The 22,311-nt window shown below is 41.1% G+C and overlaps 1 protein-coding gene across 1 annotated transcript; it reads right to left on the reverse strand.

Moving 5' to 3' along the window:
• Positions 1 to 2,245: 2,245 nt before the first annotated feature.
• On the reverse strand, positions 2,246 to 22,281 carry ASMTL (acetylserotonin O-methyltransferase like). The gene is made up of 13 exons (XM_081907610.1): positions 22,080 to 22,281; positions 20,187 to 20,318; positions 19,652 to 19,699; positions 18,352 to 18,416; positions 17,303 to 17,364; positions 14,015 to 14,123; positions 9,875 to 10,289; positions 8,405 to 8,567; positions 7,583 to 7,764; positions 6,537 to 6,669; positions 5,712 to 5,855; positions 5,222 to 5,344; positions 2,246 to 3,563 (listed from the first exon to the last, which is right to left on the reverse strand). The coding sequence occupies exons 1-13, from the start codon at positions 22,170 to 22,172 to the stop codon at positions 3,346 to 3,348; spliced, it is 1,887 nt and encodes a 628-aa protein (XP_081763736.1). The 5' UTR covers positions 22,173 to 22,281; the 3' UTR covers positions 2,246 to 3,345.
• Positions 22,282 to 22,311: the final 30 nt, after the last annotated feature.

Below are 22,311 nucleotides of genomic sequence, written 5' to 3' on the forward strand. Positions count from 1 at the left end.
ATTATTACTCTTCTTTATTAAATTGGAATGGCGGACCCCGGTGGGTGTTATGACTGGGCTGCGGTCCTCGTCGGAGCTATATCCCCGTTGTGGCTCGAGGGGGAGTTACAGCGGACGTACTCCCGTGTAAAGTGCACGTGTGAGCGCTCCAAGTGCTTTGCTGCGGGGGGGGGGGCGGAAGCGCGGGTTGCATGGGCCGTTGTGTCAGTGAGTTGGCACGAAGTCAGGCCCGGCTCATGTTGACTCGGGCCTGATCCCCGCTATGCCCAGAGGTTGCAGCACTAAATTCATGAGGTCAATCCCATTGAACTCGCCGGGACTTAATTTGTGTACCCGATGTGCGTTGGGCCGGGAAAAGATTCCGCATTGGGCTTGCTGTGCCAGCAATTCACCCTGTTGGTTATCGTGGGTTATTTTATCAGGACTCTTTTAACCTGATTGGAGGTAACTTCATCCTCTGGCCTAAACGAGCAGAGTTAAAATGGGTTCTAAACGCATTACAGGAAAGCACTCTGAAATCCCTAATGTTAGTAGACTCCGTTGTGCATTGACAGTATTGCAGTTTAATTGCTTTGTAGAGTCTATCCGTATATTACATCCGTTTTAGATTATGGTCCCATACTATTAATATTACACCGCAAACAGTGCTGAGGCCTGACAGCTTCTGTTTCAACAGGACATGACAGAGAAGAGTAGAAAGATTACAGTGTTATCACTTATGAAACACTGCACTTTCATATATATTGTTGCAAGACTTTGGATATTTCCCTTTTGTATGTAATGTATCCTTATATATTCCCGAGGACCAGCCTGTTACTCTGTAGCAGCCAAAACAAGGGAGTCTGGAGGCACAGCTAGAAGACGAAGAGATTTACAGTATTGTCATGGCATGCGTCTTTGTAGACTTTAAGATGCTGCAACTCTGTTTTTTCATATTAAAATATGTACACATTCACATTGACAGTTACTGCTTTACTGAGCTGTGATTCCACCCCACAAGTGTGGGATGGTTCAAAGTTTCATGCAATATTAGATTCTCCTGTACTATTTTAAATTAAGCACATATACTTTATCTTCATCAGCAGGTAGGCTTGGCTTAAGCTTTATCATTTTCACTTGTTAGCTTGCTTTCACAGATTTTTGTAAAACCCTTATTTATTCAGAAGTACCCTTGGTTTTATGGGACTTCATAACTAGAAAATAACACAGGATTGCAGCCAAACTACTAAACAACCTTTTTATTTGAAAGCTACAGTTACCAAGAAAACATCTCATTTAACTCAATGGGCCTTCTGAGTAAACTTGCCTACGTAAAAACAATTTATCAAAAACTGTTGATTTGTTTTGAATTGATACTTTGAATTGATACTTTGACTGTTACTTAGCACTAACAGCGAAATGATTAAGTGATTTCAAAAGAAGGAGGAAATTAAAAAATAGGCTAATTGTAAACAGTGATAATTTATAGCTTCACTAATTTGCATAGTGCTTTTCAAAGAACGAAAGAGACTCCTTTTGTATTAATAGTAAAAATATCAGGAGGCTCATTTTTTATTTCAGAAATGGTTATGCAAATATATGGTAATAAATCATTTTTGGAACTTAAATCGTTAACACACTGATTGTTCAAAGATATCTAAAATGAAATTTTCCAATCTTAAAAGGAATAAGAACTAAGTTTTTGACAAATAGACAAATAAACAAGTACCACCAGACATTCTGGATATATAAGTTGCATGTGGAACATGAGGGCGCACAGAGAGGAAACACAATGTAAAAAAACCCAAAAAACTTTTCAGGAGAAATTTTCTATGGTCGAAATGCATATTAAATGGTTACAATATAAAGTGTTCCTTGTTTGATTCATCAGGGAGACCTTTGCTCTGCACGTTGCATGTTGTATGAAGGAACTTTGCTAATGCTTTGTATTTATGGTTTCAAGATTAGCTCAAGAAAATAAAAATCCGTAACTCACCTGCTGATAGTCTTTGGAAAGTTACTATAGTAAGCTTTGAGTAGCTCTCTTCCCTCCTTTTATCAGCTGAGAGGAGACAGTATTCTGAACGATTGTATAGTATGGTTCAGGAGGTAAACCAGAGGTCAAAGAAAAAACTTGCATGCCTCCCCTAAAAAAACCCAGTCCAGTCAATTTTAGCAAAGTAAACTGTATATAATCATATTTTGAAACCCATAAAACTAGTCACAAGTTGTTTTGGCAGATCTAGAAAGCAATTTATACCTATAGTTTTAAATAAAAATGGTCATTTCTCTATACACCTTCCTAGGACAGAGAACTGGGAAGGAATACTGCACTGAGAACATTTGATTGAATTCATTTCAAGTTCTCTGAAAAGACATTTTTTTAAAAAAATCAAAGAGATATGTATTCATGTCTTTTCTTGAAGTGTTATTTAACTAAACTATTATGGATCAGAGAGGAGGGCCTCATCACCCACCTCCATCTACACATTTTGATGCCATTACTGAAATGGAGTGGGATATTTTATGGTATGAAGTTTTATTCCATGCTGACCCACTCCAAATATGAATGAAGTTTCTCTTACATGCCCACTAAACCTGGCATGGATGTTCACAGCGAATTGCTAAGTTACTTATACCTGTTCAAGTTTGGGTCCCTAGCTGTTGTTGGACTACAACTCCCATCATACTTGACCATTGGTCCAGCTAGCAAGGGATGGTGGGAGTTGTAGTCCAACAACGATTGGGGAGCCCAAGTTTGAGAAACACTGCACTAGTGAAACACTGCTGCACAAGAGAATGTGTGATCTGGTTGTTGGCAACTTTGTTGCACAATAGATTTCACAATCTGTTGGGCAACAAGTTTCCACTAGTGCTACTGTTGCATTGGATTCTTCTTCTGTGCCACATTTAACCTTGCACAGACAGACAATATCTGATACAGCCCTGAATGCACACCTATTCCTTTCAAAAGCTGCTGTACAGATTGCATGAGAAACTACATAGTAGTCCCGCTGAAGTTAGTGGAACTGTAGCTTTATGCACAGTTTGTTCTCTCTTGTTGCCTTGATGTTTCATGAGTTTTAAAGAGTGGTTGCAAGGGGCACATGGTAAGAAAAAATAAGCATGTATTCGAAACTAAATTGCCATCAATTATATAAAGGAGCAAGCAATGCATTTCCCAGACAGGGAAAAAAATAGGTCACTGGATTTTCATAGTACTGTTTTAATCAAGAAAACTAGGACAAGCTTTTATGCACAGTTCAAACTGTAACATGACAACCATTAGTGCAACCCCAAAACAGAAACATCTATACTAATTCCAGCTGGTGGTGGCAGTAAATCAAATTACTTGCTCCATCTAATTTAATGGGTAGATGTTTTCTTAAAACACAAAATTGCATCTAGCAGGTTTCCTGTTATCTTAATCTGCACATTGGTGAATCCGTGTTTCTCCAATAACTGTTTATACTCCAAGCCAGTTCTTTGCTTGCCTTCCGTCATACTAAGGGACTGCAGGACAGCTCTAGCAGGGCTTGTTCGTTTCTCATCCAGCACAATTTCTGCTACCAGCAAAGCACTGCCTGCATTTAAAGGAAAGAAAAAAGCAACAACACAGTTTAGTTACAAATTTCTAACTTCAAGTTAGCATTTTGTCTTCTCTTGCTCTACAGGAAGGTTTTTATTTTATTTTATTAAGAGTCAGGAGATTTGTTTCTTTTCCTAAAGTTGCTCTATCTGACTAGAGGTGTTTGTACAGCTAAACTAGAAATGTGCAGTTTGAACTAAAAAGAGCAACTGCTGCAGGAAAGAGTCTCACCAGGACTGGGATTGCTGCATGTATGTGTGTGTGTGTGTGTGTGTAGGGAATTCAACCCTTTCCCCTTAGCCAATAGCAGCTTCATCCCACTCCTCAATTTTTACCTGGACCCGAAGTGTGGGAAAATCCTGATTCCCTACAGCTGCTTAATTGTTGTGGGCAGCGGGGTGTGTGTGTGTGCTTACAATTTACATTCCTCAAAATTTACATTGCTAGCTGAAGTGCTGTAGGTACTTTGAAGGTACGCACCACTGTCTTTGGTGATGACACAGACCCTAACTTTTTTCTTTTACATGAAGATTTAGTTTTAAATACAGTGGTACCTCGGGTTACATACGCTTCAGGTTACATACGCTTCAGGTTACAGACTCCACTAACCCAGAAATAGTGCTTCAGGTTAAGAACTTTGCTTCAGGATGAGAACAGAAATCGTGCTCTAGCGGCACGGCGGCAGCATGAGGCCCCATTAGCTAAAGTGGTGCTTCAGGTTAAGAACAGTTTCAGGTTAAGTACGGACCTCCGGAACAAATTAAGTACTTAACCCGAGGTACCCACTGTATATTGTTCTTGATTCAAGAGTCCGACTGCTTTGTAATGTACCACTCTAGTGCCTTTAACGTTGAAAGTGCCAGCTTCATTATCACATTCATTCCTTCATTCACCACACTGTGGCAGGGCAGTAAAATCCGGCTTTAATTACTGGCTGTACTTGTCTCCTTTCCAGCTCTAGAGTTTACATCACCATGTCTAGATATACCCCCCTTTTTTTAGGTGGGGGAGAAAGCAAGTGATCTCCCTGCATCATAATCACTCCACTTTTTCTTTTTTCTTTTTTGAGAAGACAAAATATGTAAAGCACAAAGTTAGGTGTGCTAAAGAGAAGTCCTACTGTTTTCATTTGCAGATAAGTGTGCACAGGACTGCAACTTAAGATATGTCAAGGATGTACTTTAAAACCATTCTGTGAAGCTCTAATCAAAACTGCCATTAGAAGGATGTTAATAGTTCTTAAGAGCTAATATTCAACTTTTACATGTTTGCAATTGTCCTTTGATACACTACTTACTGCAATTTTACAGTGAAAAGGACAATTCTCCCCAGAGCCTCTGTGTGGAGTTAAACATTATAGGGGGAAACACAGACAAGAGGTGGCCACATGTAATAGCAACCTTACACTCTCTTGTAATATTTAATTTTGCACAGTCTTTGGGGAAATGACCCTTTTCACTAGTATTTAATATATTTTTAATCTTTGTTGGAAGCTGCCAAGAGTGGCTGGGGAAACCCAGCCAGATGGGCAGGGTACAAATAATAAATTATTATTATTATTATTATTATTATTATTATTATTAAGTGCTAAAAGAAACTTATTTCATGATATACTAATACAAAGGAAAATGGGAAAGAGCAGCCAAATCTTACCTGGCTTGCAAACAGCATATATTTTGCTAAAGAGAGTGGAAATCTTCTCTTCTGAACAGTCATGTAGAACACGTGAAAGTATATAAAGGTCTCCTTTTGGAAGATTATCTTTGAAAAAGTCACCTGTTTGAAAAATACATTTTCACCAATTAAAAAACGAATAAACAAATCTTCATCTCAGCAGCCTTACATACACATCAATACCCCAAATATCAAGTTAGTTTTTGAAATAGATCTAACAGCCATGTTCATTAATTTTAGTGGACCTACTCTGAGCTAAACTTGGTTGAATATCACTCTATATGTTCTAAGCAGCCCTTTAACACAAATGTTCATCACATAAATTCTTTACCAATAATACTTTCACAAGAAACTGAGTACTCAAGGAAGCAAAGATGACTCAACATACTAACTTTGCCTTGTGATAAGCCTCATGTGTATCCACATATGCCAAGATTCTATACACACTGTACCTAAGAGGTATGTTTACCTGACATGAAGGAAACCTGAGCTGGGTTTTGTCTTGAAGGCTGACAGCTGGAGACACTCGTGATGATTTCTGGAAGGTCAAATACTGTGACTTTCATCTCTGGGTAGATATGGACCAGCTCATAAGCTAAAGCTCCAGTGCAACCTGAAGAGAGCAAAATATCACAATAGCTCCTGTATTTAGTTCCTCATTTAGTTAAAACTTACTTCTGATGATATTACCACTCAGTGCTTACCCAACAGCAGCTATTAAAATCTGCCTAATTATAAAACTTGCAAGATGCTTTCACATATTTTCTTTTAGAAGTGAGAAAATGCATTTAAGCTGGTTGTATGGATCATAACATCCTCAACCACTGAGATTTGCTTATAGTGGCTGTCAGGCTGTAAGATTTTCCAAGAAAGATTTTTTCCAAAAAAAGATTTATTTTTTTCCAAGAAAATCTTAACCACTCTCTCTGAAAACAAAAAAAGTACTCCCAACACTGAGCTGTTCCAAGCTGCTATGCATTTGCTGTTAATTCTAGAAAGTAATAGCTGCATTTCCATCTCAGAAGCTTCATGTACTTTGATATTCCACCATTAAGTCTGCATTTAAAATTTACCTAAGTGAACCATGAACAGGCTTAACTACACCTACAAGAAAACAAAGAGAGTTTTCTTATCTATTCCACGGATTCTCTTTGAAGTTCAATGCTTATAATAGGACCAAAGTTATAAGGAAGGATACCCAAGAGGAAACAAATAACAGAGAATTACATATTCAATGACAACAGGAATTATAATGAAATTTTCCATCAATGCACTCAGATATTGGAATGCCTACCTCCCAAATCACATGCAGCTCTGAACTGTGAAAGGTCAAAAGCCACGGCTACATCTCTTGCTGTTAGTTTGGAAATGCTGTGCATGGCACTCATAAAACGTTGCTTCGCCTCTGTAGTTTGGCAACAGAAATCCTTAAAAACAGAGCAGACCAAAGTTTCTAGACTCATTCAAAAGAATTAGGATATAAACAGAACATATGCAGAGGTGTTAAAAAACACACCTTGAAAACTACCTGCTTTTTCATCCTAAAAAAGAAATACCCATAGCCACACTACACAAAAGAGAAACGTCATATTTATTTTTATTCATCTTAATATAACCACAAAAGTGAGTTTCCTTCACAATTTAAGAGTGATAATTCAAACAGGACTTTGGGGTTATTTTTTGGCAGTTTTCTATTAATAGATAGATAGAAACTTTACTTGCATTAGCAAATTAACATATACCAGCCCTTATGGTACTATACCAGGCAGGGGGTGGGGTGAGAAGAGCCCATTTGTTGGCTGCCAGTATTAAAATGTGTAGCAATATAATCTAATAATATATATATAATACTTTGGTTAACTCTGAATATTTTGTGTAATTGGTCTGTAGACTGTATCCAATTTGTGTGCCTCCTCTGACAGAAAGCTATTTAATTCAGTAGTCTTCTGTAAGTGAAATGGGTCGAGGTGATCTTCAAAGTTCTGCCGTTCCTGCTACAGTTCCCTGCACATCCCCTGAGCATCTGCTCTGGAGGTTTGGGAGAGCATACATCAGGGCAGGTGGTGAGGAGAGCTGAATGGGAAGAGGGACTTGACCAAAATTGCCACCTTCCCTTTTCTTCTTATGGATGGCTCTGCTGGCTCAAAGAAATTTTCCAGCACAACAGGGACCCCAGTTGCATTATAGGCACCCAACTCTTCAAAAAATTAATTTCTGGGCATACTGTGGCAGCTCACAATCAAAAAATGAAAGTTAAACTTGCCCAGTAGTGACCATCTCCAAAGCATGTAATGTTTTAAACCAAAGCTCTATATAAAGAATGTGTGGATTCTATACTACCTGAATACAATCTTCTGCTTTCTTCTCAAATATTTGGTTCAGCGGAGTCCCCTCTTTGACTGCCAACTCCAAATGTTTATACAGAGGCCATGTGTGGTCATTACAGTAGAGAACGTAGTCATGAAGTGAACATTCGCCATCTGATGCTAGATATAAATTTGCCATATCTGTATTGCTGTAACCTTTGAAGACAGAGAATTTTGCAAGATCCGTATTATTTTTCCTTAGTGTCTCTTTTTTCAATTCATTAAGCTAAACCTAACCAGCTGCAAGGGTTTCACAGCTCAGTTGATTTCCACAGATCGGCACAGCTCAGTAAAGAATTTAATTAAACCCAATATTATAATTGCTTCTTATAATCAGTTTGCACATTTCCTTGCCACTGAAAGATGCAATGTGATGTTAAGAAAACGACACTGCAGCCCTAAAAATGCATTGTTTTCAAATGACAAAGTTCAACCTGAGTGCAGTAGTGTGCAAGTGGAAGCATGGGAAGTGTCCCAGGGACAGACAGGCACTTCTACCCACAGTGACCAAAGTGTTGGTCCAAAATATTTTGAGCACTGGGGTAGGAAAGACAACCCCTTAAAAATAAAAAAGGGAGTCGCAGACACCAGAATAGTTTGGCCTTAAGTGTTGCTTTTTCTAAGGCTGTGCTAAGTTAATCAGGAAATCATATTTGACTCATTTCTCTAGACACACTTTTTTGTTCTTCTCTGTTACATATGCCCATAGTCTAGCCAACAATCCAATTGCATTAAGGTCCTGCTACAAGTTCCTTTTCTTTCCGCACCCCCAAATGTTTTAGAGAAGAAGGCTCACCTAGATGGTTCTTGTCCAATAGGCCAAGAGAAGTACAGACATCAAGTAATCTTTCTGTGCCACACACCGAGGTTTTAAGTTTATTAGCCGCTTCCATAGCTGTCAAGGTGCCCTTATCTTTCAGAATATCAAATACTTTCAGCTTAGATGCCACAAACAAAGCCTGCGGACATGAAATGTACATTGATTACTAGAAGAAAAGCTAATCAAGGCAATCCATAAGCTACTAAGTCACATCAATGCCTGAGTTAGCTGCTCCAGCCCCACTTTGGGCTACGCTATTTTGGATGGAAGTTCAGCTGCTGAAATTTGTTACTGATCACGACATCCAAGAGATTATGGGAGACAAACAGTAGTCACTTGAAAACAAGAATATGTGGAACTGTTTACTGATTTTTCTTTCACTGTCACTTCTGTCAGTTTGTTCTGGTTATCTATCAAAATACAAGCCACGGTAAGGATATTACAGAGGAAATGATGGTTGCTAGCCTTGGCTAAAACAGACACCTGTTCACAAGACTTCATGGCCGCTTAACGTTTTTAATGCTGAATTTTAATCTAAAAATGTACCTTGCTGAATACTAAGGGTATCCAAAAAAATGTGTAGTTGCCAAACATTCACTACAGAAGAATCTAGATATATTTTTAAAGAGAAACAAGAGGTCTATAAAGGCATTTTTAACTATGAAGCAGTTGTCAGTGAATCAGTAGATGCCAATTGGTTTTTCATTCTGTACCAAAGCTGCCTGGTATAACTAGGTCAGACAATTTTTTTCTATCTGTCCAGAATTATCTATTCTGATTGGCAGGGGCTCAGGACTTCAGGCAAAAGTCTTTCACATCACCTTCAATCCGATCCTGGATAAGCAGGGGATTGAATCTCAGACTTGCAGCAATAGACCTGGGCAATATATGATAGTTTGCCCAACAACCAAGCGGAGAGAAGTGATAATTTCAACTTTTTCTTAAAAATTAGTGACCAACTTCAATTTACTTCATTGCAGTTCCAGGTAGGGTAGGACAATGGAGAAGAGAGAAGAGGTGTGGGTCTGGGTGTAGCAATGATGAGTTAGGGCACTGAGTCTATGTCGTGTCAACAGCCACCTCCCATTTGCAGCAACAGAGGGAGAGTTTTGTAGTGGTATTTACAAACATCTCAGGCTGCTTTCAGATCTTCACAAAAGATCTCTTATTTACCCTTGACCAAGTATTTGAGCCACTAAGAAATGTAAGAACCAACATATAAAGAATTGCAGCTGTAAACATACTCTCGTTCACTAAAAATTCATTGTATCATAATGGACAAACCTGTACAAACAGAATAAAACCTGCTTATTTCAAGGTCTCTGGAGCTCAGGTTATTGTCCTTTAATGCAGGCACATTCCCCAAGCCCACAGGTGCCACATTCCATAAAATTAACAAAAACTTTTTTTTACAGATCTATATACAAATAACAAAAGATGGGATACCTTTGATGCTCTGAAGCCATCCAGAAGGTGAGTGAGTTTAGATGGGAATTGTGTTGCATTTTCTATTATTCCATTCTGACTTTCCACAGGTGTGTTGCAAGAATGACTGCTCTTTATGCACTTTTCCAGGCTGTGGGGGACTCCACCGCCGTTTCTCTTCTTAGCACCTTCAAACTGTGTGTGGTTATCTGAAGAGTCACATTCCCCATCACTTAGAATCTCAAAAGTCTCTACTGAAGGGATAGAGTCATGCTTTATGTGATGGATAGTGTGCTTTGGGGGCGGATAATATAATTCTGCTAACTTTTTGCAGAAGCGATTCAAAGGAAACCCCACCACGTTCAAGAAGTCTCCGTGAACATATTCCACTAACATTCCCCCAAGTGCCTGGATCCCATAGCCACCAGCTTTGTCCCTAGAGAGAAAGTTAAAAAAATAAATTGAAGCAGCACTTGGATGGAAAAGGATTGGGTATCTTAGTTTCACCTAGACATTATTCTGCATTATGTATTTCAAAAGCTAAACATTTTGTCCAGGATCTGAAAATATAGAGAACCAAATAAAGAGTTTATGCTCAGTTGATTTTTTGTCTTGTATTTACATTGTGAAGTTGACCCAACCATGAAACTGTTTGACACTTCCCTTGAGTTCGAAAGCAGTTCAGGGGGCATAAGGGGCAGCCATTTATGAAAAACATGTCTAAAGCTTTCTGGAACTTGTAAACTAGTGTGGCATTTTGGACTCACAGTTGCCCATGGAGACACAGGTCAATTCTGTGTCCACAGCAGCTGTCTACCAGCTCCATCTAATATGCCAGCTGAGACACTACCTGCCCGCCGGCTGTCTTGCCAGAGTGGTACATGCTCTGGTTATCTCCTACTTGGATTACTGCAATGCACTCTATGTGGGGCTACCTTTGAAGGTGACTCAAAAACTACAACTAATATAGAATGCGGCTTCCAGACTGGTGACTGGGAGCGGCCGCCAGGACCATATAACCTCAGTCCTAAAGGATCTACATTGACTCCCAGTACGTTTCTGAGCACAATTCAAAGTGTTGGTGCTGATGTTTAAAACCCTAATGGCTTCGGCCCTGTATACATAGAGGAGTGTCTTCACTCCCACTGATGTCCAGCTCCAAAGGTCTTCTGGCTCATTGCAAGAAGTGAGGTTACAGGGAACCAGGTAGAGGGCCTTCTTGGTAGTGGCGCCCTCCCTGTGGAACACCTTCCCATCAGATGCCAAGGAGATAAATAACTTTATGACTTTTAGAAGGCCTTTGAAGTCATCCCTGTATAGGGAGGTTTTAGATATTTGACATTTATTGTGTTCTTATATTTTGCTGGAAGCTGCTTAGAGTGGCTGGGACAACCCAGTCAAATGGGTGGTATAGTATTACTATTACTACTACTACTACTACTATTACTACCAGGTCTGAACCTGGTTAACTTCAGCAACTCCGTGACAACAAGAGCACCTAGGACATTCATTATGACTCTTTGCTAACCCATAATACTATATGGAGCCTTCAAGAGCCCAGATGCAGAAAACAGTCAAATGGCTTAATTAAGAATGCATCTGTGGCGTAATAGTATATAGGGTTTTCACAGCTATTTATAGCCTTCTAGGCACAATTCAAAATGCTGGATTTGGTGTATAATGCTTCTAATTCCCTGCTCAGTGACTAGCAGGCTCAGCAAAACCCAAGGACCAATGTAGCATCTAAACAACATGTTTTAAAGGTGCCACTGAACCTTCAGCAAAGTAACGCTGCTGTTAGCTGGTATGTTAACTGCTTAAGAAAAGAAGAGCAGAATAATAGTGTTCTAGAAGCAGGTGTGGCTTGTTTCTCTTTCTCCTTCAAGGAAGAATGTTGTGTTAAGAACCCCCCAATTTTTGCTTCATATCTACATACATAAGCAGATATCTATTTTTATATCTGTGCCGGATGGGGTGATATGAGCTAGAGGAGTAGATAAATCAGTTTCAGTACACACTTTCATTACTCTTAATGGAAGGCAATAAATCCAGGAAGCCCTTTGGATTTTCCCACTGCTCACAAAAGGAGAAGAAACGGTACACAGTCATCTAAAAATAAATTCAGTTGTGGAGAACACATAAGCTTGCCTAAATTCTTGTTGCAAAAGACTTTTTCCCTTTGTTCTCATCAAGCAGACAGAACTGTAAGGCCCTAATGTGCCATGCTGAGGCTGATTTCTAAACCCAGAGGGTTTGGGTCATTCTGTTTAAAGGCTGATTGACTTCTGTTTCATTTTGAGATCTCATGAACTTTTGACCCGTCTAAAGCACACGAGTTTAATTATGGGCAAGCCACAAAATCCTGGCAGGAAGGGAATCAGCTAAATCCATCACCAATCCCTCCCAAACACTGTGCCAGGGCAGCATTTGCTTATTGATTTGCACAGAAAGATCAAGGCCTGAACATCTGTAGTCTAAACATCTCTCTCGGTTGCAAGACTGAAGTTCATCCTAAAAATCCCTAGCATTTACTATGCAAATGACACAATTCTGATCAGTCACATGCTCTCAACAAAGATTTAAAAACATGCTAGTTTGAGCATTAAAAATATATATCAGAATTTCCCACTGGCAAAAATGGCAATACAAAGGTCCGTATAGTTAAAGCTATGGTTTTCCCAGTAGTGATGTATGGAAGTGAGAGCTGGACCATAAAGAAGGCTGATCGCTAAAGAATTGATGCTTTTGAATTATGGTGCTGGAGGAGACTCTTGAGAGTCCCATGGACTGCAAGAAGATCAAACCTATCCATTCTTAAGGAAATCAGCCCTGAGTGCTCACTGGAAGGACAGATCCTGAAGCTGAGGCTCCAATACTTTGGCCACCTCATGAGAAGAGAAGACTCCCTGGAAAAGACCCTGATGCCGAGAAAGACTGAGAGCACAAGGAGAAGGAGATGACAGAGATGGTTGGATAGTGTTCTCGAAGCTACCAGCATGAGTTTGACCAAACTGTGGGAGGCAGTGGAAGACAGGAGTGCCTGGCGTGCTCTGGTCCACGGGGTCATGAAGAGTTGGACACGAATAAATGACTAAACAACACCAAAGCTTAGTTAGCAACCATTTGCATCTCATTTTTTTAGTCACCTAGATATGGCACACAGATACCAACATAAGTGAGGTGTTCACAGGCACTAGGAATTCTGAGCTCCCTGCCTTCCTAAAGCAGTTCCCTGTGATGTCTCCAAAAAGTCAGAGACCTTTGATACAGAGGGGGAAACTACAGTCAGGACGGGGCATCTTGTATCCCTCAAGGTAGTTTTTTAAAATCATCATCCAATGTGATGTTGGTTTTTGGGGGACCTTGAAAAATCAGGTAATTTCAACAGGTTCGTTTTTAATTCTATTGGATGAGACTTTCACCCAAACCCCACAGAAAAAGAAAGTATGTGTATGTGTGTGACTGGTGGAAGAATAACCCAAGAGAGAGAAGCCACCTTGAGTCCCGTCAGGAAAAAAGGCAGGGAATAAATAAATATAGTAATAATAATACCTACAGGCTCCAAAAGATCCAGCCCTGGCCTAGATGTTCAAATCATGTTTAATGATGCACAGGGTAACATTTAGGAAGGATGGGGGGGCAAACTCCTCTTCACTTTGATTTTCAGGCCACAGGTGGTTATTCTTCAGGAGAACCTATGTTTTTGGCAATTTGTTCTATGCCCCTGTATGACTGTCACATACAACTAAAGTATGTCTGCAAAGCTGAAACATCAAAGGCACAAATCCAGTTTTCCTCAAGATAAAAAAAAAGGAGGGCAAGAGAGAGACTGGTTGTCTTGATAACAGTGTTATATCTATGATGCAGACTAAACAAATGCTTTTGATATATCCTGTTTTCCACATTCATTCTTTAACATATAGTAGGCCTTTGAATTCTGCTACCAATTTTTTCCTGCCCTCACCCTCAAAATCCAAAATTGTTCTCGCCCCCTCTTGCTAGATGACACACCAAACATATTATTTTATGCAATGTTACATATTCCCAGACTAAACTCCCTTTCTGTTTCATGTGCTACGCAAACAGCTGGTTTTCCCCACACAACAAGCCATCTATAGTGATTAGGTCTGCATTCAAATCTGCTCCCAATATTGTGCTTACATGGGCTCACCACTGTGAATATACTCCCATAAGAGTTCTTCGGAGAGTGCAGAAAACTTAACTTTGGTTTCTTCATAGAAATCTGTGACTTCAGTCTCTAGCTGATTATCTAGAAAAATAAAAACCACTGGTTAAAAAAAATGACATATCTGATGAACACCAGCAGTTTTAAAGTATTTTTATTATGAATACGTTACACTGCAGTCAGTAGGCCTGCATTTCCAAATTCAAATCCAAATTATGCTGCAATGAATACATGGATCTTCTACATATAAAAGTGCTTCCAGTTACTTCAATAAAATGAGATGCTAGTTTATATATATCCCTCTAAATATTGGTGAGGCATTTGATGCAATCCGTTGAAAACTGGCTTTATATTTCTCTTGCCCTTCAAGTCAAGGATGTTCTTCTGTACTGATCTGCAGTGCAGATCTTTGTTAACATTCTGGAGGCAGCAGCAATATACAATGAGCTAAATAGCTGCAGCATAGATTGGTGCAAATGATAGTGGAAGCGAAGCATGTTGTAAACATTATTACAGACTGAAGGAACATCATAATTTGTCGTTAACTTATATGCTCCTCAGTACCAGCATGCGTAGTTTAATAAAAACAAAACATGCTTTCCAAAGGCTCACTTACTCATTTAAATTGGATAACATGCAAAACAGTGGGATAAGTTATATTTGGCAGCTGTACTACAAACTCTTTTACACAGGATCGGGCATACTCAAGTAGGCCTTTGACTCTCTCTCCTTTGAACTAAAGGCACATTACAAACTGCTTTCAAAAACATGCTTCATTCTTTATTTTATTTTTTAATGGGTAGCCTTTGGGTACAGAGATCTCCTTTTTGAGAAACAATTCCAAAACAAAAACAAAAACCCAACCTTTGGGCATGTGAAATAAGTTGTGCAGCTCTTTAGAGACTAGCCTTTGTTTTGCATTAAAAAGAGAAAATCTTATTCAGGTTGAAATGTTATCATTATCCAGATAATCAGTTCTGGTCCCCACCCAGAATCTACAGCATGTTTCCCAACAGTCAGCACTGAACTCTTGGTGCTACTGCTGGAGAAGAAGCCCATTGCAGGGCCTGTGAGTTAAAATCCACCTGTCTCCTGGGCAGAGCTCCAGAGAAACTATCATCGTCAGACCTGGAACTGAGCTTTGCTTTCCACCCAGCCCAGTCTGCAGCACCTTCTCAAACAGTCACCATTATCGCTTTTGGGAGAAGGAGCAGCATCGCTGGACCTGGGCTGCCTTGTGGGATGTTCTCCATATAAACCAACAACAACCCCCATCAATTATGCAGCAGCTCTTTTAATGCACAACTAGGCATTTCGAAGGTAGTTGCCTGGCAAGAGCACTGTCCATTAGATATATTTTTGTAACAGTGCTACGGCGTGCTTGTTGCTGCATCATTTTCATTTAGTTAGGCCTCTTTTATCCCACAGAACATTTGATTTCCTAAGCCGGAAAGCCTTTTGGGAGCAGGCACCAAGGAAAAACTACTGAAAGCCACTTTTGAGTGAAGACTTTTGAGGTAGAAATCAAATGAATAAATACAACTTTATTGTTCTGGGGCTATGATATGACTTTAAACTCCTCAATGCTGCAACATTTGGAGTTTATCCCCTGTTTTGACAAACATTGTGGCTGTGATCCTATATATATTTTCCTGAAAGTAAATCTCCTTAATCAATAGGATTTGCCTGAGTAGACATTCAGGGCCACAATGCAATGCAATGCAATAATCCATTTTATTTTGAGGGGCAAGGATAGAACATGGGAACAAGACATGTTCAGTGGCAATGCATGTATCGGGTTGCTGTGAAAAGGCAAAGATTCTGATTTATGCTGGCGATACTGACTGCATGTTCCGTTTGGTGCTTCTGGGCTGCCTTCAGCCACTAGAACAATTCTAGTCGTCTGCCTACAATCCCATCTGATTCTGCGATTTACTACCATTGTGTTCATGTGAGCGAGGAGTAAATAAAGGTTGACGTCACCCTGCCAAAATAATCACCTAGGTTGGCTTTACTGTCTTTTGCCTGATCAATCATATGCTCCTCAGTGGCCTTCAATTGAGATCAGCATTTGGGGGAAAGGGGATTAATTACTGGGAATTTCTGGAAAGATACAATACATGAAACTGGGTCACGGTGTGAATGTCAACACGTTTGCAAGCAGAATCAACATGGAAGTTGTCAAGCCAAGTCACAGCCAGCAAGGCAACAAATTGGCAAGGACAACAGATACAAACCCTAACTCAAAGTGTTTTACTATGAATAGGAAGTTGACAGTGCCCAGTTCTATTGTAGTTAGATTCAATTTATTTCTAGATCTGAGACCTGCTTAAAATGCTTGCTATCATTTTGCCTCTTACTGTGTTAGTTCTCCTAACCTTCCAGTGTCAATTTTGGGGTGGCACATGGTTTGGGGAGATGGGGTCCCACTACACTAGCAGACATCCTTGAATCCAGCCCTTTGTGTTTTCCAGCAGATGTCACAAGCCTCTACAGAAGCCACTGAGGTGCCATCACATACCCTTTGGGCTGGGGTGTCTGATATCCACCCACTTCAAAATGAATTCTCAAGAAGAGTTTGGATTTGATATCCTGCTTTATCACTACCCGAAGGAGTCTCAAAGTGGCTAACATTCTCCTTTCCCTTCCTCCCCCACAACAAACCTCTGTGACGTGAGTGGGGCCGAGAGACTTCAGAGAAGTCTGACTAGCCCAAGGTCACCCAGCAGCTGCATGTGGAGGAGCGGAGGAGCGAACCCAGTTCACCAGATTACGAATGTACCACTCTTAACCACCACACCACACTGGCTCTCAACACTTCTAAGCAATTCCATTCATCACAAAGTGCTGTCCTCTAAAAACACTGGATGCTATCCAACTCAGAGCAGACCCACTGAAATATGAATGGACTTAACTCAGTCATGTTCATTAATTTGAATGGATCTACTCCGAGTAAAACTTAGTTGGCTATCACCAAATGTACTCCTCAGTGTGAACAAAGAGAGAAAAGCCAAACTCCTGCAGTCTTCCGATGCACACAGACACTAAAGTCCCCCTCTTGGTGACTTTCAAATGAGGTTAGACTGCAAATACCATCATTCTTTACTCTAATGGCCATATTGACTGGGGCTAATGGGAGTTGCAGCCCAACAACATTTGGAGGCTTCCGGGTTGGGGAAGATTTCACTGACAAGTAAGTAGGCTACAGGGTCAAATGAGACTTTGATTCGCCACAAGCATCTGTATTCGTTCTTACCAATTACCTTTACTGCTGCAATGAACAATTGCGACACCTGTGAAAACACTGTGCTCCTTGCCACTCAGCCTGCGAGAAAAAGAAGATATATTTAGGCTGCAGCCAATTTGCACTAAGTTTTTGGAAATCTAACACTTGAATTTGTTTGAAAAACAAATTCTGCTTATTTATGAACGATGTAGCAATGTTGGCAATCTACTCAATTTTATAGCCTTACAAACAAGGCAAAGCTAGGCACTTAACTTTGATTCTGTTTTATTCTCCCACCGAACTGAATGGGGCTTCAAAGTGCTTGACTTTGGCTGGATTGTGTTTACATTGATTGCTAGTACTACTGAAAACATGAAAAAGGCACGAGAACCAGGCACAAAATGATACCTTTCTCTCCTTATCTAAATGAAAAACAGACATAAAATTTGAAAGCATTGGTGAGAAAAACTAACTGGTGTGCTATACTTTGGGGTTGGTTGCCTCTGACTCTGATGGACGTGAGGTCTCATTTTATGTTTTTAACAATTAGATTTATAAACTACTTAATCATGAAACTCTCTAAGCAGTGCACATAACAAAATATTGGTAAGTTCTCTTCTAATGTGTGACTAGGCAAGAAAAACTTTTATAGGAAACTCAACTATGCAATAAATAGCCATGGTCAAATTAGGTCCAATTTGATTACGCAAAACAATAGGTCCAAGCATGGATTAAAATAAAAGCTTGATGCTTTCACAAAAATGTATCACAGCCTGCCTGCTGTGATTCACACACAGGTGTGTTTATGGTTGTATTTGACAAGCAGATTTAAAAAGTGATCCAGAGATTAATCTGAAACAGAGCTAGCTTGTTATGAGCTGTGGGAATAACTACACAAGAAATGCAGGTAGCTGTAATAGATGTATTTCCCCAACAAATGAAACTACATGCTTATCATTCTTATGAAGGGCAACTGAAAAGCATATCCCAATCAAGTAATTTTTCATTTGCTTTCCATATCCACAAATAAGGCCGACAAAGGCAGTATAACATGGTTAGAAATAAGCAGTGATTTGAAGTACAAACTTTGAAAGCATCCTATATGCATCTTGTTTGTCCACTGGTTTCTCCAAAATCTGTTCTTCTATTGTCTGAAATGGGAATAAATATATTTAGATATGTATATTTGCATACACTTGTCAAGGGAAAGCCTAGTTCTCTCCCATAGAAGAGTTGCTACTTGAGGTGAAATAAGGACATAGGAAGCTACTTTATACCAAGTTAGTCCAATGGCCTATCTAGTTCAGTGTTGTTGACACTTACAATATTGGCAGCAGTTCACCAGCATTTCAGACAGGAGTTTTTACTATCCTGCTCTGGACTTTTTGCATTTAAAGTGCCGTATTTTTTGCTCTATAAGACGCACCAGACCACAAGGCACACCTAGTTTTTGGAGGAGGAAAACAAGAAAAAATATATTCTGAATCTCAGAAGCCAGAACAGCAAGAGGGATTGCTGCACAGTAAAAGCAGCAATCCCTCTTGCTGTTCTGACTTCTGGGATAGCTGTGTAGCCTGCATTCGCTCCATAAGACGCACACACATTTCCCCTTACTTTTTAGGAGGGAAAAAGTGAGTCTTATAGAGCAAAAAATACGGTATCTACTGTACAACTCAAGCTACAGTCCTTCCCCACTTAAACTCCTTTTCACCCTGGGATATTTTTACATATTAATGATTAGCTACTTTGCTTTCTGTCTGTGTACAAAGCGCTTAAAGTAAACACTGCAGGTGATAAGCATTTAATTCCATGCACAAGTAAAAGCAGGAAGTCTAGGAAAGCTATTTAAACCCTGGAGTTAAAAAAAGCACATTGATGGAAGCTTGGGCTGGATGGTTTGGCATACCCAATTTCCATCGTGCAATTATAAGTACATGCAACTTCCGCATTCCGAAAAAATGTGTTCCTAAGAAATTGTTCATTAGGTGAGCGTTTGCATGACGAGCTGACAATTTCCATTATTTCCTGACGATTTCCATTATTGGCTGCAGCCAATCAGCAAAAGAGAGACAAAAGAAAAACTGATTTGTCCCATCCCTCCTGCTCTCTGATTTGTCTGATCTCTCCCCCATCCCTCTCTCCTTGATTTCTGCCCAAAAATGATTGCCATCAACCAGCAAAGCACAAACAAGTAAGGAAGTGGCAAACTCTGGCTGTTCGGACACCTGAATCAGTGGGGTGTGTCGCATGGTTTGGGAACAATTCTTTCTGTTTGGATAAGTGAATTTCTGTATTGCGAGTGAAAGCGGGACCTGCGTGTGTTGATAAAACAAGAGTTGCTAATTAGAGCGATTCTAGTTTTCAGCTGCTGGTGTCTATGACTTACCACTATGGTGTCTGCCCCTATAACGACATCGGGTGTTCTAAGATGTTTCTGAAAAAATAAAAATGCATTTTGTTCAGTTTTCCACCTTAACCATAACTTAAACTAACAGTTGGGAAATTAAACAGCAAGTGGGGAATAAGCACAATAGAAGCAATCTTGAACTGATTTAGACTGCATCCAGCTTTCCCATCAACCATTAAATAAAACAGTTATGCTAAAGGTGTCACATGAGGGGGTTCTGTGAGGACTTGGCACCTGCTTGGTCCAATCCCTAGTGCACAACTGTCTGGAACAGGAAGCCTTCCTGTACTACTGTACTATAGATTAAATGTCACCCTAATGTCACATGGACACAATTAATTAATTGTTTGCATGCCCCATCTCAAACACTCATGCACTTCTGTAGTTAAATAGTTCGTTGTTAATAAGCCAAGTTCAATAAACCAAGATGTAGGGATCTGGACTGCAACAGCAAAGAGTTTGACAGCATTTTTAAAGCATCGTCTCAGGCAATGGAGGTCCGTATATGGCTTACCAGATGCATTCTGTTTGCCACTTCAAGCGCCTTTTGCCTTGCAGTTTCTACAGCATATTCAAAAGGAGCTGCGAAAGATGACTTCTCAAGCGTCTCTTTGAACCAGGAGGGAACAACTTCAAACCGGAGGCCCTGTTAGAGACACTAAGTTATTTCAGCAATAAATCTTACAAAACGTGAAGGCTATGTGGATGCTCTCTGCTTAAGGTGCTGGTGGAGAGACTACTGAACTGGCTAGCGGCTACTGAAAGCATTTATCTCCATGACTCTGGAGGCATGGTTGGAAACCAGCTGCTCTTGTGCTTGAATCCTGTTTGCAGTTTTCCCACAGACATCTGGTTAGCCACTGCGAGAACAAGATGCTGGCTTAGACAGGCCATTGGCCTGATATAGCAGGATCCTTGCATGATCTATTGTCTAATCCTCTTTTAAAGGTAAAGGGGCCCCTGACCATTAGGTCCAGTCGTGGCCAACTCTGGGGCTGCGGCACTCATCTTGCTTTATTGGCCGAGGGAGCCGGCGTACAGCTTCCGGGTCATGCGACCAGCATGACTAAGCCGCTTCTAGCGAACCAGAGCAGCACACGGAAACGCTGTTTACCTTCCCGTCGGAGCGGTACCTATTTATCTACTTGCACTTTGACGTGCTTTCAAACTGCTTGATTGGGCAGGAGCAGGGACCAAGCAACAGGAGCTCACCCCGTCGCAGGGATTCGAACCGCCAACCTTCTGATCAGCAAGTCCTAGGCTCTGTGGTTTAACCCACAGTGCTACCCACACTCCTTAATCCTCTTTTAAAGCCATCCAAATTGGTGATCATCGCAGCCTCCATTGGGAGCAAATTCCACAGCTGAACTAGTGTATTGAGTACTTTCAAAGACTTCAAAATGTGTGAGAACTGAATGCACCTTTGAAGACCTGCCATCTCATTGCACTCTGTGCCACTGTCTCTCCCCCCTTCCCTCCCCCCTGGAATGTTGTGGGGGGGGGGGTGGGAGCTGTCTGTAGTGCAGCCTGCTATCCTGGGTCTGAGTCCAACCCATGGTGAACTTGCACAACAGCACCTTCATTTCATCTCACAAACTATTTTACAGGCTGCAGACATGAACTTTCCATCGCACTCAACATCCATTTATTTCCTCGCTGCACTTTTAGCCAGATGAACTTGAAAACTTGCTCCTTTCTTTAGAACTTGCTTTTGAATCCCCACCCCAATAACTGACACAGAGGTTTGTCTGAATTTTTGTCCCCTTTGAAACAGAGGCTCGTCCAAACGACAGGTGTGCTATTTGTGGCTGGGGCAGTGGCTCCAACACATGCCGAGTAGGATTTTAGGACACTAATATATCCTGACCACTTTATTATTGCTTCCCAGGACCAAAAGCGGAGGGCTGTGTGTGAGAGAGCGAGAGCGAGCGAGCGAACATTAAGCCCTGGCTCAGAGTAGTTGCCACAAAATGAACTTGTTTTTTTGGGGGGGGCAGACTTTTTTTGGGGGGGGAGCAGAACCGCAGATTTGTATTATTTTTTTCCTGATAAGTAGTTGGGAAGAAAGTGGCTGCCAATGGGATTCTCAGCGTCCCCTCCCTCTCTCCCTCTTGAGCTGACAACCTGGCAGGCAGGAATTCAAGCGGTGCAGCTTTTCCAGCAGCCAAGATGCAGTGATGGGCTGTTTATTAATATCATTACAAGTTATTTATCAGTCGCCTTCCAAACCACCGTCTCAAGGCGACCTACACGTGAAGTCGCCACCTGTGCAGCCGCCCAAAACGCAGCAGCCCCCCTGGCGGAAAGGAAGGCAGGGGCCACCCGGGGGGCGGGCGGTGCCAAGCAGGGCGCAGGAGCCGCGAGAGCGCACAGGCTGCCCGGCGCGCAGCGAAGGCGGCACACTCACCGCGTTGGTGAGGATCTCCTGGCGGCGCGGAGAGGCGCTGGCCAGCACCACCCTCTTGTGGACCAGCTTCCCGATGACGGGGTTCAGGACCATGGCTGCGGCGGGACCGGACGGCCGCGGGAAGGACGAGCCGACGGAGAGGAGAGGAGAGGAGGGAGCCAGCCGGCGCCTTTATCGCGGCGCACTTGGGGGAAGCGGCGAGGGGCGGAGTCCTCCAGCGTCTCCTCCCCAG

This window comes from Podarcis melisellensis (genome assembly GCF_964234715.1).
Source record: "Podarcis melisellensis genome assembly, chromosome: 4".
Lineage (NCBI taxonomy): Eukaryota > Metazoa > Chordata > Lepidosauria > Squamata > Lacertidae > Podarcis > Podarcis melisellensis.